This window comes from Coregonus lavaretus (genome assembly GCF_964263955.1).
Source record: "Coregonus lavaretus genome assembly, chromosome: 37".
NCBI classification, from domain to species: domain Eukaryota; kingdom Metazoa; phylum Chordata; class Actinopteri; order Salmoniformes; family Salmonidae; genus Coregonus; species Coregonus lavaretus.
In genome coordinates, this window is record NC_140024.1 from 11,390,155 (window position 1) to 11,410,822 (window position 20,668).

The 20,668-nt window shown below is 42.9% G+C and overlaps 1 protein-coding gene across 1 annotated transcript in view; it reads right to left on the bottom strand.

Annotated features, from left to right (window-relative positions):
* Positions 1-20,313, bottom strand: part of LOC311111345 (immunoglobulin superfamily DCC subclass member 4-like) — a gene marked incomplete at its 3' end in the record, with an annotated part of 32,733 nt that extends 12,420 nt beyond the window's left edge. Inside the window, exon 1 of the mRNA XM_084154065.1 lies at positions 19,953-20,313. Within this exon, the coding sequence (XP_084010191.1) occupies positions 19,953-20,097 (145 nt within the window). The 5' untranslated portion in view covers positions 20,098-20,313. The remainder of the gene's footprint in view (positions 1-19,952) is intronic.
* Between the last annotated feature and the right edge of the window lie 355 nt (positions 20,314-20,668).

Sequence of the window (20,668 nt, forward strand, 5' to 3'; positions counted from 1 at the left end):
AACAGGATGGGGGTGGATGCTGGGCAACTCCATGGTAACTTTAAAATGTATGCCAAACAAAAACCACTGATTTCAAAGTTTATCAAACCATACAAAATGTACCAAAACTAAATTGGTGTCTAACTCTTTGCTTTGGGAGTGTTGTGTGGTTTTTTATTGGGAACAGAGGAGGGTAGTGCGTTTTTTTTTCCTGATTAACGTTAGCTCTTTTGCAGGTTTTACAATAAAATGTCTTCCATCCTAGCCACATTTCCTCATCTGTTTGCATGAGCCTCCCCTGTATCAAGGCTGCTTTGGTACTTCCCTTATGCACTACGCTTTTCCACATGCTAACTTTGACTATAGTTTATCACGCACTCTTCCTCCTCTCCAATCGGAGCGGCTATTCCTCACACACCTAGAACCTAACGCCTTAATGTAGCCAAAATATTTCACTATTAAAATGTATTACCTTTTTGTTATGTGGCATAAACACAACCAGTTAATCTGATTAGGCTACTTCAAAAGTCTCCTGTAGGATGCCAAATTTGTCCAAAATATAATCCCTGCATCATCAAAATTTATTGACATTAACAAGTTTTCCATCCAACCTTTTTATGCAAGTAAAGTACGTCGGATAAAAAAATGTCGCGACAGGCCTGATGGAAACAGCTAATTTGTCGGTAAACTTTCCAAATGTTGACAAAACCAAATATGCTAGACAAGGTGGGATCTTGTTATGTAGAAAAAATTATTATGCGAGAAATGTCGGTGGAAACGTTTTTATGCGCAAATTTTGATATAATAACCATCATATCTAAGTAAACTTGGAGTCACGTGATGATATGGTGTGTGGTCCTCCCACTACGATTTCGGAAAAGCATGTAGTTTATTAGGCTACAGTTTAATTAAACAATGATGAACTTCACAGGGTGGTGATAGTGCACGGTGATGAGCTTGATCCTCCAATGCTAAATAGAGGGTCTTATTCTGGTGACATGATGATCGATGCTTGGCTGCCGTTTGACAAAAAAAAATAATCTTGCACTTTTGTCCATAATAATCTCATCATGTAGACTATACCCACACTGTATTGGTGAGCTGTTGGCTAGAGCGCATGTGCCAATACCAGAGTAGGCACATTCGCTATACCTACGGAACATTTTTAGTGACATAACTATCAGTAGGTTGAGAGTTGAAAATGCGATGGAAACCCATTGAACTGGTATATTTTATTCCGTACATGGGAATTTAACCTCAAAAGTTATTTTTATGTGCACTACGTATTTACACACAAACTTTTATCCGCAACAAGTCAATTTGATGGAAACACAACTCTGATTAGGGAAATTAGCATATTGTTTTTATGCGGATTTTAGAAAATTTGCATGAAAATCTGTCGCCAATTGGATGGAAACCTAGCTATAGACAACAAGTGCGCTTGTTGTCACTTCGATTATGCCTGCACATCATTGTTCACCAGCAGACCAGCCAAAACAAGTTTGTAAGAATTGTACTTAAACTCCCCCCTCATACTCATCTGGAGGTCGAGCATTTTAAGCAGCTAGGCTGGCTATCTGTGGACAAAAGAGTAGTATTAATTCAACTTGGTCTGGTCCACAGAAGTACATGGATAATCATTGAAGAGTAGGGTAGAGTAGTTCAGTACAGTTCACTAGAGTACAGTATAGTTCAGTACAGTAGAAAGTACTGTACTGTACTCTACTCTACTTTTCTTCACTGTACTGTACTGTATTGTACTGTACTACTATATTGGATTGGACTGTACTCTACTGTGCTCTACTCACTGTACTGTACAGTACTGCGATATCCAAACTTGTGAAACATATGTCTATTATAGGCTCAGATTTGGTCCAGTCCAGTCCGTCTGTGGACGTTAACATCAACGCCAGGGTGCATTGACCAAATTTCAACTACACTACATGACCAGTATGTGGACACCTGCTCGTCGAACATCTCATTCCAAAATCATGGCCATTAATATGGAGTTGGTCCCCACTTTGCTGCTATAACAGCCTCCACTCACCTGGGAAGGCTTTCCACTAAAAGTTGGAACATTGCTGCGAGGACTTGCTTCCATTCAGCCAGAAGAGCCTTACTGAGGTCGGGCACTGATGTTGGCCGATTAGGCCTGGCTCACAGTCTGCGTTCCAATTCATCCCAAAGGTGTTCGATGGGGTTGAGGTCAGGGCTCTGTGCAGGCCAGTCAAGTTCTTCCACACCGATCTTGACAAACCATTTCTGTATGGACCTCACTTTGTGCACGGGGGCATTGTCATGCTGAAACAGGAAAGGGCCTTCCCCAAACTGTTGCCAAAAAGTTGGAAGCACAGAATCGTCTAGAATGTAATTCTATGCTGTAGCGTTAAGATTTCCCTCCACTGAGGGGCCTAGCCCGAACCATGAAAAACAGCCCCAGACCATTATTCCTCCTCCACCAGACTTTACAGTTGGCACTACGCATTGGGGCAGGTAGCGTTTTGTTGCCATCCACCAAACCCAGATTTGTGCGTCGGACTGCCAGATGGTGAAGAGTGATTCATCACTCCACAGAACACGTTTCCACTGCTCCAGAGTACAATGTTGGCGAGCCGGTCACCACTCCAGCCGACACTTGGCATTGCACATGATGATCTTAGGCTTGTGTGCGGCTGGTCGTCCATGGAAACCCATTTCATGAAGCTTCTGACGAACAGTTCTTGTGCTCACGTTGCTTCCAGAGGCAGTCGATTTATATGCGCTACGCGCTTCAGCACTCGGCAGTCCCGTTCTATGAGCTTGTGTGGCCTACCACTTTGCGGCTGATCCCTTGTTGCTCCTAGACGTTTCCACTTCACAATAACAGAACTTACAGTTCACTGGGGCAGCTCTAGCAGGGCAGAAGTTTGACAAACTAACTTGTTGGAAAGGTAGCATCCTATGACGGTGCCATGTTTAAAGTCACTAAGCTCTTCAGTAAGGCCATTCTACTGCCAATGTTTGTCTATGGAGATTGCATGGCTGTGTGCTCGATTTTATACACCTGTCAGCAACCACTAATTTGAAGGGGTGTCCACATACTTTTGTATTTATAGTGTACTTTTCAACATCCATGGTCGGTGCTCAGTGGGTGAGGATGCTAGTTACAGTAAATGGAAAGAGAGGGGGCTCATGGGTCGGTGTCAGTAAGAGCTGGGAGAAGTGACATTAACTGGAGAGTGTGAGAGAAAGGCAGAGAGAGAGAGAGGGAGAGAGAGAGGCAGAAAGAGAGAGAGGGAGAGAGAGAGAGAGAGGGAGGGGAGGGTTTGGCCAGACTCAGACTGTTTTAACACTCTTGGTTTGACCTCCAGACAACAGAAAGACAAAGAAAACAGTTATGAGCTGAACATAACAGTATGCCAGTGGAAGGGGACAGTAGCAGGTAACTCAACTGTGGGTTGTGACTATTATGATTTCCCATTGTAGCCAATTTATTTTTTTGTAAAATATTCCTGATTTTTTAGGGGGTGCTGCAGCATCCTCTGTAGTTATGACAGAGGGTAGTGCGTATGGCCCAGTACACTGGGGACGAGCTCCCTGCCATCCAGGACCTCTATACCAGGCGGTGTCAGAGGAAGGCCCTTAAACTTGTCAAAGACTCCAGCCACCCAAGTCATAGACTGTTCTCTCTGCTACCGCATGACAAGCGGTACCGAAGTCTGGAACCAACAGGACTCTGAACAGCTTGTACCCCCAAGCCATAAGACTTCTAAATAGTTAACCAAATAGCTACCTGAACTATCTGCATTGACCCCCCTTTGAGCTTACTCTTTTGACTCAACACATACGCTGCTGCTACTGCTTATTATATATCCTGTTGCCTAGTCACTTTACCCCTACCTATATGTACATACAGTGCTTTCAGAAAGTATTCACACCCCTTGACTTTTTCCACATTTTGTTGTGTTAAACCCTGAATTTAAAATGGATTAAATTGAGATTTTGTGTCACTGGCCTACACACAATAAACCATAATGTCAAAGTGGAATTATGTTTCTATAATTTTTTACAAATGAATTAAAATGAAACGCTGTAATGTCTTGAGTCAATCAGTTTTCAACCCCTTTGTTAAGGCAAGCCTAAATAAGTTCAGGAGTAAAAATGTGCTTAACAAGTCACATAATAAGTTTAATGGAATCACTCTGTGGGCGATAATAGTGTTTAACATGATTTTTGAATGACTACGGCATCTCTGTATCCCACACATACAATTATCTGTAAGGTCCCTCAGTCGAGCAGTGAATTTCAAATACAGATTCAACCACAAAGACCAGGGAGGTTTTCCAATGCCTTGCAAAGAAGGGCACCTATTGGTAGATGGGTAAAAAACCCCGCAGACATTGAATATCCCTTTGAGCTTGGTGAAGTTATGAAATTATACTTTGGATGGTGTATCAATACACCCAGTCACTACAAAGATACAGGCATCCTTCCTAACTCAGTTGCCAGAGAGGAAGGAAACCACTCAGGGTTTTCACCATGATGCCAATGGTGACTTTAAAACAGTCACAGTGTTTAATGGAGAAAACTGAGGATGGATCAACATCATTGTAGTTATTCCACAATACTAACCTAAATTACAGTGAAAAGAAGGAAGCCTGTACACAATATCCAAAACATGCATCCTATTTGCAACAAGGCACTAAAGTAAACCTGCAAAAAATATGGCAAAGACATTAACTTTATGTCCTGAATACAAAGCGTTATGTTTGGGCAAATCCGACACAACACATCGCTGAGTACCAGTCTTCATATTTTCAAGCATGCTTGTGGCTGCATCATGGTATGGGTTTACTTGTCATCGGCAAGGACCAGGGAGTTTTTTTAGGATAAAAAGAAAAGGAATAGAGCTAAGCACAGGCAAAATCCTAGAGGAAAACCTGGTTCAGTCTGCTTTCCAACTGACACTGGGAGACAAATTCACCTTTCAGCAGGACAATAACCTATAAATCCACAATCGTTCTATAATTACACAATTAGTTTGTATTTCTTACATCTGCAAACAGCTAGTTTGTCTTTTCTTAGCAAGTTTAAGCTAAATTGTGTTAGCCACTAATGCTAATCGCTAGTTAACTGGCTAGCTAGCTAATAAATGTACTAAGTCAGAGCAAACGTAGCTACAGTAGCTAATACAGCCTGATACCAGTGCTGGTGTAGGCCTAAATCAGCATGTTGTTTGTGCAACAGTATCTTCTATATCAAAGAGGAATAGGCAAAGCATGAATATGTTGGCTACATGAAGAAACATTTAATGTAGCCAAATATTATAGGGTCCCCTAGGAAACACTGACCATCACTTTGGTTCCTACCCTGTCACAATAACTCCTCCCTGGCATTTTCATTAATTGTCATGTCAAACAACACTGTATTCAAAGTGCCCACTATTATTTATATTCTAACTATAGAATTAGAAGAATCATTATATTTCCATGATTCCAACAGTTCACCCGTGTTTTGATCTAAATAGCAAGTCAAATCGCAATTGCAACATTTGGTTAAAAATAAGGCCTAGTTTTTTTTTGCCAATATCGTGCAGCCCTACGTGGCAGCGTGGAAATTATCTCAAATGAGTGCAGAAAGTGCAGAAATTGATGGAAATGCAGGAAATGATTTTAGGTTGAAGTTGAATTGAATAGTATAAAACAATCAGAATGGAGAGAGACCCATTGAAATCACTTAGAATGTATGTGTTGCCACCGTAGGGTCATGCACTACTCATAAAGCAAACTTAGAACTTTTATTATTCAAAAATATAAAATACGTCAAATACCGTGATATGATATTTTGGCCATATCGACCATTCCTAGAATGTAACACAACAAAATGGGAATAAATCAAGGGGTATGAATAATTTCTGAAGCCACTGTATATATATATATATATATATATATATATATATATATATATATATATATATATATATATATATATATATTCCGGACTCTGACAGTGCTCGTTCTGATATTTCTTAATTTCTGAATTTTTTTTCTTTGGATTTGTGTGTATTGTTTTGTATGGTTAGGTATTACTGCACTGTTGGCGCTAGAAACATAAGCATTTCACTGCACCTGCGATAACATCTGCAAATATGTGTACGAGACCAATACAATTTGATTTGATTTGAGAGGGGTAGAGAGGCAGAGAGTGAGAGGCTAATGTTTCCATGCTGCTGTTTAGTTATACAATACCTCACCCTTCTAATAACTTCTAGAGGGTAGGAAATGGCAAGTCCTGCATACCAGAGTCACTGGGAGAGGAGGAGCCGAGAGAGGGGGAGAAGAGAGAGAGAGGGGAGAGAGAGAGAGAGAGAGAGAGAGAGAGAGAGGGGGAGAGAGAGAGAGAGAGAGAGAGAGAGAGAGAGAGAGAGAGGGGGGAGAGAGAGAGAGAGAGAGAAGGGGGAGAGAGAGAGAGAGAGAGAGAGAGAGAGAGAGAGAGAGAGAGAGAGAGAGAGAGAGAGAGAGAGAGAGAGAGAGAGAGGAGAGAGAGAGAGAGAGAGAGAGAGAGAGAGAGAGGAGAGAGAGAGAGAGAGAGAGAGAGAGAGAGAGAGAGAGAGAGAGAGAGAGAGAGAGAGAGTGTAAACAGGTGGATAATGTATATAGGACATACACCAGTTGTCAAAAAAGACTAGATCAGCTAGGCCTTTATAAAATAGATTAACTCTACTTTACTAAAGCATATACAACCCAAAATAATTGTCTTTCTAGGATCTCTTTTGCGGTTTTATTTTGGGCTTTTATTTCTTAGCAAAGCAAATGATAAGGTAACTTCCATACAGACATACAGACACTGGTCATTCAATCAATGAACTGTCTGGATATAAATCTCTATTGTTATCAGAAACATTATCACAGCACATAACTGTGGCTCTGGTTTGACTAAATGGGCCATATTTCAATAGAAATAGTTAAAACACATTTGTCCATATCTATTCAGGAACAATAGATAGTATACTGGGACGGCTGTTTTCTTGTTTAACCGCGAATGTATGATGCATGGAAGAGTGCCTGTACTTTTGTGTGTTTATCTCATTAGGAAAATGTGGCGTCAGACATTTGACCGGTAGCATTTTAATTTATCGGACATTCAAGAAATTTACCGGACCCATGCATTGGGTGCTTAACCTGATTAGGGCGTCCACACATGGTGCTCAGAATGACAGAACCTGCAAGTCGAGGATGCAACAGCATGCATCCTTCTATCCGAATTCCGATGCATAATTTGAAGATGTTAGAATAACTGTCCACATTTACCAACAAGACGAGTAGGAATAATGAACAGCAACATCACTAGCCTATGTCAATCTACTATCTCCCATAGTAGACAAGTTGACCAATTCTATTGGTCTGCTTGTCGTTTTGTGCGAGAAAGAAATAGCCTATTCCAAACAGACTCTGGGACAGTTGTGGGACAATAGATCCCAAATTCACACAACCAGTAGGCCTAGACTACATCACAAAAAAACATGAAAAAGCAAAGTGACTCATGCAACAGATCAGACCGTTTAGCTTAAAGTGTTTATAAACTATTATTTATTCTCATTATAAGCGCAGCAATAACGGCTAATGGAAACCATGGTATGTGTGTGTGTGCACGTGCATGACTGTTTGCATGTGTACGTGTGTGTGTACGTGTGTACGTGTGTGTGTACGTGTGTGCCTACAGGAGCAGGGAACATTATGTGCACTGCGCCAGCCCCACAGAATGGGTGGACAGAGACAGATGGGCTGATTGATAGCACTGTGCAAATACAGTCTGATGATCAGCAGGACGTTGGAACATACGTTTGCCCCTATTTGTGTGTATGTCAGTATAAAAATCAACCAACTTTATGTGCATGAAGACAACGGGCTTACGCCTACCCACTCACTCACAGGAATATTAAATCATATATATATATATATATATATATATATACACAGTGGGGAGAACAAGTATTTGATACACTGCCGATTTTGCAGGTTTTCATACTTACAAAGCATGTAGAGGTCTGTAAAATTTTTTTTTCACATTGTATGATTTTTAAGTAATTAATTTGCATTTTATTGCATGACATAAGTATTTAATCACCTACCAACCAGTAAGAATTCCGGCTCTCACAGACCTGTTAGTTTTTCTTTAAGAAGCCCTCCTATTCTCCACTCATTACCTGTATTAACTGCACCTGTTTGAACTCGTTACCTGTATAAAAGACACCTGTCCACACACTCAATCAAACAGACTCCAACCTCTCCACAATGGCCAAGACCAGAGAGCTGTGTAAGGACATCAGGGATAAAATTGTAGACCTGCACAAGGCTGGGATGGGCTACAGGACAATAGGCAAGCAGCTTGGTGAGAAGGCAACAACTGTTGGCGCAATTATTAGAAAATGGAAGAAGTTCAAGATGACGGTCAATCACCCTCGGTCTGGGGCTCCATGCAAGATCTCACCTCGTGGGGCATCAATGATCATGAGGAAGGTGAGGGATCAGCCCAGAACTACACGGCAGGACCTGGTCAATGACCTGAAGAGAGCTGGGACCACAGTCTCAAAGAAAACCATTAGTAACACACTACGCCGTCATGGATTCAAATCCTGCAGCGCACGCAAGGTCCCCCTGCTCAAGCCAGCGCATGTCCAGGCCCGTCTGAAGTTTGCCAATGACCATCTGGATGATCCAGAGGAGGAATGGGAGAAGGTCATGTGGTCTGATGAGACAACAATATAGCTTGTTGGTCTAAACTCCACTCGCTGTGTTTGGAGGAAGAAGAAGGATGAGTACAACCCCAAGAACACCATCCCAACCGTGAAGCATGGAGGTGGAAACATCATTCTTTGGGGATGCTTTTCTGCAAAGGGGACAGGACGACTGCACCGTGTTGAGGGGAGGATAGATGGGGCCATGTGTCGCAAGATCTTGGCCAACAACCTCCTTCCCTCAGTAAGAGCATTTAAGATGGGTCGTGGCTGGGTCTTCCAGCATGACAACGACCCGAAACACACAGCCAGGGCAACTAAGGAGTGGCTCTGTAAGAAGCATCTCAAGGTCCTGGAGTGGCCTAGCCAGTCTCCAGACCTGAACCCAATAGAACATCTTTGGAGGGAGCTGAAAGTCCGTATTGCCCAGCGACAGCCCCGAAACCTGAAGGATCTGGAGAAGGTCTGTATGGAGGAGTGGGCCAAAATCCCTGCTGCAGTATGTGCAGACCTGGTCAAGACCTACAGGAAACGTATGATCTCTGTAATTGCAAACAAAGGTTTCTGTACCAAATATTAAGTTCTGCTTATGTGATGTATCAAATACTTATGTCATGCAATAAAATGCAAATTCATTACTTAAAAATCATACTGTTTGATTGAGTGTGTGGACAGGTGTCTTTTATACAGGTAACGAGTTCAAACAGGTGCAGTTAATACAGGTAATGAGTGGAGAACAGGAGGGCTTCTTAAAGAAAAACTAACAGGTCTGTGAGAGCCGGAATTCTTACTGGTTGGTAGGTGATCAAATACTTATGTCATGCAATAAAATGCAAATTAATTACTTAAAAATCATACAATGTGATTTTCTGGATTTTTGCTTTAGATTCCGTCTCTCACAGTTGAAGTGTACCTATGATAAAAATTACAGACCTCTACATGCTTTGTAAATAGGAAAACCTGCAAAATCGGCAGTGTCTAAAATACTTGTTCTCCCCACTGTATATATTTTTTTTTACAATTTGTGGTCCAAGTGGCTTAGCTACAGTAGTTGAAAACATGTATATCAACTGTATGTGGCTTTGGAAAAGGTACCTGCTAATGACCATATCCTCATAATTATTACACAAATACCAGATATTGTATCTAAATGAATAACTGTACAATAAAGACATTTATCATAACAGGTATGCATAGCATGAAGGGTAATCAAAATCATTTGTCAAACATTGCAGCAACGAGGAGGAAGAAAGGCTAAGTCCCAGGCAGCCATAAACTAAGGTGGGCAGGGAGGGACTCTCCAGTTTCACCATGCGCCAGGGAGCTCCGTGTACAACAACATTGACATGCTGCCAATTTTATACAGCCAAACATACCTCACAATTGTCTAAACATTTAACCTAATAGCTTTTATCTGAGCCACCTATGGCCTGCTGAAGTGGGGGTATAATGTTATCAGATCCTTCCTGGAGAAAAACGGAATCATTGTCGCCACTCTCAAGTGGAGGGTGAAGAGGTAAAGCACATGAATATGTCTCTCTGAAGGGGAGGCAAGGGGACCTTCCCCTGTTTACACATTTTGGCTCTTGTTTTAGTCACCATTTGTCCTCTAGGCCCACATTATTAGCCAAATAATGATCATCCTACGCAGTTAGACAGGCCCACTGGACTGAAGATGGACCAGCCCGTCTGGCATTTGCCAAAACTGCCCTATAGCCAGTCCATTTCTGGCAAACGACATGGAATATACTGCATATTGCCTTAGATTTCACACAGTCATTTTCATTATGCTCCATCTATGTACCTTGTCTTGCTCTGGACCAAACAATGGAGAAAACACTAAACACTACATTGCCTTGGTGGTGATTTTCAGTTTGATTCTCAAGAGTAATATCCACATGCTGTAATTCCATCCAGGACAGGGCAGGCTGAGTAGAGTTTGAGCCACACACTGAGTGGAGACAGGCACGCAACCCCAGCAGCAGCTGCAGTGTCAGGTGCTGGCCGTTCCAGCTGCGCCCGCCAGCGGTTCAGCTACAGCACGATTCACACAGTCACCCACATTAGTTTTCACACCGCTCTCAAGTTGGCACAAGCTGGATTTATACTCTTTATCACATTTCTACTGTTTATCATATAGGCCAGGCCTACAGTAAAATGACCAATCATAATGCAGTTCAGGAGAGGTAGCAGAGGCCCAGGGAGCTAAACTCTTTCCAACTCATGTATACATTTATACTTGAAAGGACAGTCTGCAACATTTTAACAATAGGAGGCAGACAGATACATAGATGGAGAGAGAGAAACAGAGAGAGAGAGGGGGGGGGAGAGAGAGAGAGAGAGAGAGATAGAAAGAGAGAGAGAGAGAGATAGAAAGAGAGAGAGAGAGATAGAAAGAGAGAGAGAGAGAGAGAGAGAGAGAGAGAGAGAGAGAGAGAGAGAGAGAGAGAGAGAGAGAGAGAGAGAGAGAGAGAGAGAGAGAGAGAGAAAAACAACAGAGAAGAGAAACATGGCCTGAGCTAACATTTGTTCCCCTCCAGTGCTTCATGACTGCTGGTGTGCTCGCTCTATGTACAGTACTCATTCATGCAAATCCTGGGCTGCTCCAATCACAGCCTTGTGTTCCTATAGGCTTTACAAAGGGCCTCAGAGCAGCATGGGGCTAGGGGCCTCCGTGCGGCCACGGCTACATCAATGGTTCAACAACACCAGCAACAAAACTAACATGGAACGGACGGGAGGCTGCAGGAGGGGAAAGCCCATCCAGGGTAACCACAAGGTCATATACTGTAGCTACAGGGTTGGAGAGAGAGGGACATGGACTTAAAAAAAAACAGAACTCCCCCCTGACGTTTTATTGTGTCTGTGAGATTTGATTTGATCAATTCAACCAAGTGGTTTCGGAGGGAGACACTTGATAGTATCACGAGGCAGAGATCAACAGCACTGATAGACAGTGGTGGTGTGATATGAATCATGATGATATATTGGTCATATACTGGTTAGAATGTTCTGTTTTCTCTTTTTAAAACTGGCTAACTTGCTATTTTCACCCTGTAGGCACCTGCAACTTACCAAGGTGAGATAAACTACACAGTAAACGAGACTCACTTGCGACCAACCAAATTAATTCAAATTTTTTGATTTTTAAGTGAAATATATCAATTTAAGTTTAGATTTTTGGGGGGGGTTCTGTGCAGTTGTAAATCATACAAATACGTGTGAACACCAAAAGTTATTTCAATTTCAACTTATTTTAGAAGAAATAGTGAATGGTGCAAGGGGGACAATATATTTGACCACAACTGTACATACATACATCATGGTTGGATTTGTTTCACAGGCTACAGAGTTTTCTGTGTATATTGTATGCCCGTGTGTGGGTATTGCAGTCATTGTTAGCAGAAAACAGGATCCCCCATTATAGCTAATGGAAAAATGGCAATCTTCGTGGTCAATCTAAATGTAAATAATTGCTTCTAATACACCAGATGTATGTCCTTAAAATTATGATTTTAAAATCGCACACAAAAGAAGCTATAAGGCTATTTAGTTGCTAATGGCAGCATACCGTACCCCGGTTGGCCTTCAAATTGAGTTACTCAATGAGAAGGGGGCAGCACTGAGCTAGCATGCAACGTCACTTCCTGGAGTAGCTCAAACTGCGCATGTTATGTCTCTATGAGACGCCATCTTAACCAACTTAATTTGTCTTCAAGCGCTATTGAGTCTTCACATAGGAATGAATGGGTTCACGTGATCAATGGCTTTGTCCATTCATATATACAGTCATGATTGGATTAAACAATATGGTGGAAAACCCCACCTAGCATAAAAGACGGCTAAGTAGATCCATACCATATTGTTTATACCCTTTTTATATTTTCAGATATGCAAAAAGTGTTTAGAGGTAGGGGCTAGGGATTGATTTGGGACTGGGCCCTACTCTGCACCTTGCCTACTCAATCAGGGTTCTCTCCCCTCATGCAGAGGCCCCTCCCCCTCCTCAGTCCCCCTCCCCACTGCAAGCCCCATGCTACTCCTCCTTGGTCATGTGACTGAGCGGACAGCAGTGCGGAATGGAAGGAATGTGATCGCATGACTGTTTACCCAACCAGCGCCGTGAGGAAGAGACCCTGCTCTTACACACACACACAAATCACCATATCTGCCTAAAGCACACACATACACACTAGCAACAGAACAAAAACATGTAGCCTATAGCTTGTGAATCGTTTACCACACATAGACACATCTTTTAACAGCTAAATTATTATCCCTTAGATAACACAGCTCACAAACCATGCATGATGAGTCAGACATAATAAATGAGAACAATCTAAAATAAATATATTGATGAAGCTACCGTGTGGCATTATACAATACCAAAAAAGAATCAAGCAAATCATATAACTACTTTTCTTCAAGATAGCAGTATCATCTTGTTAAAATGAACCGACAGTAGGCAGTGGGCACACAGCCGCAGCACCTGAGTGTTTAACATTCAGCCCTGGCTGTAGTGTAATGCTCTGGGGATCACCTGACTGGACCCATCCCTGAGCTTGTGACAAACGTATCACGCAGCATATTGATCCAGCACTATTGATTGATCCTGGGCTGTTTATGGCCGGGGGGGCATCAATACTCATAACGCTCTCTCTGAAGTTTCTAGAAAACATCAAAACATTGAACTCCCCACAGCCAGTACTGGGAAATGGACTTGAGAGAGTCATGCAGTGCAGCAGTCGTCTGTGACCATCTAAACGGAGTAGGCCTATACGTTGTGGTGTGGTTGATTAAATAATCATCCCAAACCGACTACAGAGATAAGGCAAATAAGTAGCTATAGATAACTTAAAAACCAATAAGCCTTTTTAGTGCGGAGTTGGCTTAAGGATGTTTTGAGAAACTTCGAGGAATCCTAGACGTCAGCCTACAGAGATTTAGGTGCAGTCTAATTGAACAGAATGGGATCTGCTCTTATCCCAGCTGGCAGCCATCAGAGCAGGGACAGAGGCTTTAGAGACCAGACATCTCTAACAGTGCAGGAGGATAGAAGTCTTACATTCACAGGTGGATGGATCTCAACATCATGCTGGACGTTACACATACAAATAAAACTGTCTGGCGCTGATCAAAAGTATACCACAGAACAGTCTAATTGGTGCACCAGTAATAACAACAAAAGACGTTCCACTCCATTACAATAGCGTTACTAGGAGGTAATTACAGTGTTACTACACACACATGATAGTATGAAGTGTAACCAGTCAAATATTTCCAGATACTGAAATGTATTGAGTGAAATAATCATGGAACTTTTATCGTAATATTGGGTGAATAACATTTTGACTGGAATTGTAATCCACAACAAAGGCAGGTTTTACTAACATGAATACCTCTGCATCGTAAGCTTCCTGACTACTCATCTACTGTTTGACAGTAATGTGGTTAAAGTCAAAGGGAAGCTCTCTGAACCACTTACAGGCAACCACCAACTTGTGCAACCACAGAAACCCTGAACCTAAAGACTGGCTTGAATGAGACTTCCTGTCTCATTCAAGCCAAGCTTCCCTCTGTCACTGAACTGTCCCTTATACCACCTCTGGGACTGGGATTGGTCCTCTGACACTACCAAACATGAATAGACACACTCAGCCAGCCATACAAACCAACATCTTCACTGGACAAAGATATGCAGCTCAAATTCAGCCTGGGGCCTCTTTAAATAATATGTATCCTAATTTAGCTGGGTATCTCCAGGGGGATCAAGATGCACTCACATACAAATAGAGTAGGCACTAGGCTTGGGCGATATACCATTTATACCGTATACTGGGATATTTCAAAATACCAACGGTATGATTTTCAATACTGTTGCGGGGGGTGCACAAGCGTCCTATGCCACTGCTTATAACTATAAGTTAAGTATAACTATAAGAAACCTAAGATGTGTCAAATTAATTATATCAAGCTCAGGGCTCCAGCTATGCATTTGGTTTGCTAACTTGCTAGCTAAGTGGCTAGATGTCAAGATCTAGTTTCTTGGTTACAGCAGAGACATCTCCTCCTGGATTAAGATAGCTGTTGCCTAAATTGTTTTGTGCGTCAAAAAAATGGCCCCCCATGTGTGCACATTCAGTAATACCGTATACCCCGGTATGGTACAGAAACGGTATGATGGTATGAAAATCTGGATACCTCCCAACCCTAGTAGGCACACACGTAGGCACAGTCAGACACACAAGTCAGACACACAGTCAGACACACAGTCAGACACACAGTCAGACACACAGTCAGACACACAGTCAGACACACAGTCAGACACACAGTCAGACACACAGTCAGACACACAGTCAGACACACAGTCAGACACACAGTCAGACACACAGTCAGACACACAGTCAGACACACAGTCAGACACACAGTCAGACACACAGTCAGACACATAATACTCTCATCATGCTTATAAACATGCCATTTCCAACCCACTGGGCTGTCAAAAAACACAGCAATCACACCTCAAGGACCAAGGGATTGAGATATGGGCACAATAAATAAAATAAGACGGCTTGGATTACAAGCGGATTGTTGCCAGACAAAGTTCAAATAACGCTAATGACTTTAGCCAAGAGCATAGTCATTGATGCAACAAACTTAACATAATTACTCAATTTACGAAACAGCTCATTAAGGACAAAGAAATGCAATTATCTTTATTAAGCAGGACTTGTTCACAAGCATCCTCCAGGGTAGGGTGTTGAGGTAGCTGCAGACAGGGGCTGATGTAGGGTGCTGCAGACAGGGGCTGAGGTAGACTAGGACTGTCAGCTGCACATAATAGAGATGGATTGGGTGGATAGTTGCCCTGTTCCAATTAAGATATCCTTCCTTTCTCAACTCCTGGGAAAAAACAGATCTACAATGCCTTTGGAAAGTATTCAGACCCTTTTACTTTTTCCACATTTTGTTATGTTACAGCCTTATTCTAAAATTGATTAAATTGTTTCCCCCCCCCCCCATCAATCTATACACAATACCCCATAATGACAAAGAAAAAACTGGTTTTTAGAAATTTTTGTTAATTTATAAAAAACGAAAAACTTTAATATCACATTTACATAAGTATTCAGACCCTTTACTCAGTACTTTGTTGAAGCACCTTTAGCAGCGATTACAGCATCGAGTCTTCTTGGGTATGACTCTACAAACTTGGCACATCTATATTTGGGGAGTTTCTCCCATTCTTCTCTGCAGATCCTCTCAAGCTCTGTCAGGTTGGATGGGGAGCGTCACTGCACAGCTATTTCCAGGTCTCTCCAGCGATGTTAGATCGGGTTCAAGTCCGGGCTCTGGCTGGACCACTCAAGGACATTCAGAGACATGTCCCGAAGCCACTCCTGCGTTGTCTTGGCTGTGTGCTTAGGGTCGTTGTCCTGTTGGAAGGTGAACCTTCGCCCCAGTCAGGTCCTGAGCGCTCAGGAGCAGGTTTTCATCAAGGATCTGTCTGTACTTTGCTCCGTTCATCTTTGCCTCGATTCTGACTAGTCTCCCAGTCCCTGCCACTGAAAAACATCCCCACAGCATGATGCTGCCACCACCATACTTCACCGTAAGGATGGTGCCAGGTTTCCTCCAGATGTGGCGCTTGGCATTCAGGCCAAAGAGTTCAATCTTGGTTTCATCAGACCAGAAAATCTTGTTTCCAAGCGGGCTGTCATGTGCCTTTTACTAAGGAGTGGCTTCCGTCTGGCCACTCTAACACATCTCCACAGATGAACTCTAGAGCCCTGTCAGAGTGACCATCGGGTTCTTGGTCACCTCCCTGACCAAGGCCCTTCTCCCCCGATTGCTCAGTTTGGCCGGGCGGCCAGCTCTAGGAAGAGTCTTGGTGGTTCCAAACTTCTTCTATTTAAGAATGATGGAGGCCACTGTGTTCTTGGGGACCTTCAATGCTGCAGAAATGTTTTGGTACCCTTCCCCAGATCTGTGCCTCGACACAATCCTGTCTCGGAGCTCTACGGAAAATGTATTTGACCTCATGGCTTGGTTTTTGCTCTGACATGCACTGTCAACTATGGGACCTTATATAGACAGGTGTGTGCCTTTCCAAATCATGTCCAATCAATTGAATTTACCAAAGGTGGACTCCAATGAAGTTGTAGAAACATCTCAAGGATGATCAATGAAAACAGGATGCACCTGAGCTGAATTTCGAGTATCATAGCAAAGCGTCTGAATACTTATGTAAATAAGGTATTTCTGTTTTTTATTTGTAATACATTTGCAAAATTTTCTAAAAACCTGTTTTCACTTTGTCATTATGGGGTATTGTGCGTAGATTGCTGAGGATTTTATCTATTTAATCCATTTTAGAATAAAGCTGTAACGTAACAAAATGTGGAAAAAGTAAAGGGGTCTGAATACTTTCCGAAGGCACTGTATATGTGATTGGATGGGTAACTAAGGTTACCTACCAACCTACTACTTTCACCAATTACAACCAGTTTAGATCTGTGATTACATTAAGGAAGGTAGGAATAAAGGGGAGGGATGCACTGAACAGGGCCACTGACGAAGCACTAGGAGGGCCAGAGGTCAGTAGAGCCTCAGACAGTGGTAGGAAGAGAGTGAGGAGGAGTCAAGTGGAAGTAGGACTCAGTGGGCTGATTAACACTGAGCATTAAATCATTGACCATGGATGAGATAGGATGACTAGGGGGAGTCAAGAGTAGAGAGTAAAAGGAGAATGGGAGACAGTGCTGGGAAACATAGAGAGGAGGCCTCCTCTGAGTGAAGTAGTGATGAGGGTTCAGTGAAAGCCCAATAATTTGGTCGGTGTGCATGTGACACTCCTAGCAGGAGTCCCGGGTTAGAGAGGGAGAGAGAGAGAGAGAGAGAGAGAGAGAGAGAGAGAGAGAGAGAGAGAGAGAGAGAGAGAGAGAGAGAGAGAGAGAGAGAGAGAGAGAGAGAGAGAGAGAGAGAGAGAGAGAGAGAGAGAGAGAGAGAGAGAGAGAGAGAGAGAGAGAGAGAGAGAGAGAGAGAGAGAGAGAGAGAGAGAGAGAGAGAGAGAGAGAGAGAGAGAGAGAGAGAGCTTGTCTAAACACACACTCACTCTCACAGCACTCATTTGTTCAGCGGAGTTCAGCGGAGTTGACATATTTTCATTTTATCTTTCGAATGGAAAAAACAAGCTCTTTGTTTGTGGATCTGATGTAGCGACATCCCATGCACCCAAACTCTCTCCCGTCAAATCATCCCTGCCCCACTATCACCCCCTACTCCCACCCAGCAACCTTCATTCGCCAGCTCCAGTTCCCACAATGCCCTCCCAACCAACCCACCACCCATAACATTCCTCTCTCCAAACCTGGCACACACACACACACACACACACTCACACACACACACACACACACACACAGGAATGCTCCCACCAGTCCAGCGAAGGCGCTACAGTGCTCGACTGTGGGCTGTGGGAACACACCCCAGGGTGTATGGGGGCTGAGGGAGATGCTCACACACACTACTGTGGGCCTTGTGATGAGCACATGCCACTGTTGCCTGCTACAAACACACACACACACACACACACACACACACACACACACACACACACACACACACACACACACACACACACACAACACACACACGCACACACACAACCCCTCAAGGTAATGTACTGTAGTTTGTATCTCTATCTTAAACCACATTGTGACAACATTATGGATAGAGTGGGTAGAAAATGCATTCTCATAGAACACAGTTCGTGCTCTCGAGCATTGAAAATGCATTAGTCCAAATTACATTATCAACAACTTCTTTACCCATCCTTTAGGGTTGCGAGCCATACTTGGAAGTCTCACTTGTACATCTACAGGTAGAACAGGGAAGATCCTCCAAGTAGCCTAGCGGTTAAGACTGTTGGGATAATAACCAAACTGTTGCTGGTTCGAATCCCTGAGCGACTAGGTGAACAATCTGTTGATGTGCCCTTTAGTAAGGCACTTAACCCTAGTTGCTCTGTATAAGAGCCTCTGCTAAATGACTAAAATGTCAATCTTGATGAACAGGAAATCATTGTCAGTCCTGATACCACTACTCCTCTGCTTTTTTCAAAGCAATTATCCAATATGTTTGCCTTTCCTCCAACCTGAGCTATGCCAGATTGGATAAAGCAGAACAAAATCCCATCAGCCTATTTCATGTTTTTACTCCCGTGCTCCTCTTGAACTGTTCTTTGTCATGTAAATGCTGTGGCTGGTCTCTCGCTCAATGCCTGCCTGCCTGCCTCGCTTCCCCTCCCCTCCCTCGCCGCCTATCGGTGGCTCCCTGGCTCTCAACTCACCGCTTCCCTTCTGGATCTGAAGGCCACCGCAATGCCTGAAAGGCAGCGACCGAATGCATCCTCTCCCAAGCCCCCAAAACACAAGGCACATGTTCGATACGACGATTGAAACATCACAAATATAATAAGCCTTCATTTGTTTCGAGGCAAGAGCACAAACATAAATTAAATTGTGTGACAATAGATAAGAAACATTATTTTTGAAGGCATTTTTTAAAATCCAGATCGTGTGTAAGGTATGAGAGCAGCTCATTAATAATTGTAATAACAGTGTTATTTAGGCCTACACCTTCCTAGAGGCAAACTCCTCTCCTAGCAATATGGGGTATTGACTAAGCTACATTTTGCATTGGATTTATAAATCGTGATGCCTGAATAATTATTTTGTACCATCGGCAACGTTTTTTAATTTTGAAAAATGATATTTGTGCAGAAAAGCCACAGGCCACATGTTTAACGCTCATTATTTAAACCTCTTGAAAAGCACCCCACATTCCTCAAACTCAACTCCACAGCACGTCTTCAAATAACGCATGCCTCCACTGTAACATTAAATACGTTATGTGCTGATAATGGTTATATAGTTGCAGATGTGCAACTAACTTTGTAACGGGCAGTCCAGCATTGGGTATATAGAGAAAACCGACAGCGTGTCTTGGAAGACGAATAGGCTATTGAAAAAAGTAAGAATGTTACAGCCTTTGCTAGATAGCTCTACCATAGAACTGATCCCTAGACTGAACAGTTAGATACACACACTGTAACGAGCAAGGTGCAAAATGTGTTCACTAACCAATCTCTTCTTATCGCACCTGCATGTTCTGACAGATAACTATAATAGAATACACTACTAACTTGAAAGGCATGCGCAAGTCAATTACATTTCTATTAAGATACGCGACTTACCTTGAACGGATGGTCCACAGAAGCCCAACGAAAGTAGATAGAAAAACCAGATAGTCTCCACCGCCATGTAAAGCATTGATTTCCAGCAGAGGGGTAAAGCAGCGTGTGGGTCTCTACAGCCAGCTATACCGCTAGCAACATGCATATAATGGAATCCGCAATAATCTCCTCTCTGAAGTAGAATATTAGTTGGCTATTAGTTAATGTATATCCCTTTGGCATAGTCCCCTGCTTTCACTCAGAACAGGGTCGCATTTAGTCGGGAGAGAGCCGTCGTGTCTCTCGGCGCTTCATCGCCATGCTGTGAGCGAATGCAAGTGTGTTGGCTGCTCCACACACACACTCGTACACACACACAAGCACGGACGTATACACACACTCTCCCTCGAACACACTGGCAAGTCCTGCTTTAGGTGTCCACTGGAGTCACCTGAAACGCTGCCAATAATTAACGCTGCAAATAATTCACCCCACCTACCCCCAGTTCTTCGTTGTTGAGCTCTACGCTTGCGAATAGAATCAAACTCCCTGTATTCTGCAGTTTCATTTGGAAGACACAGCTTGGGCAGGTGAGTCAGCTGATGTTTAAAACAGAAGTGGTGTCCAACCAGAGGTTGGGTGCACATGCCAAGTGTTCAAGATGCACATGTGGCACTCATACAGCCTACAGCAAAACAAGCTTTCTCCCAGATAACTATTCATATCACACATCATTA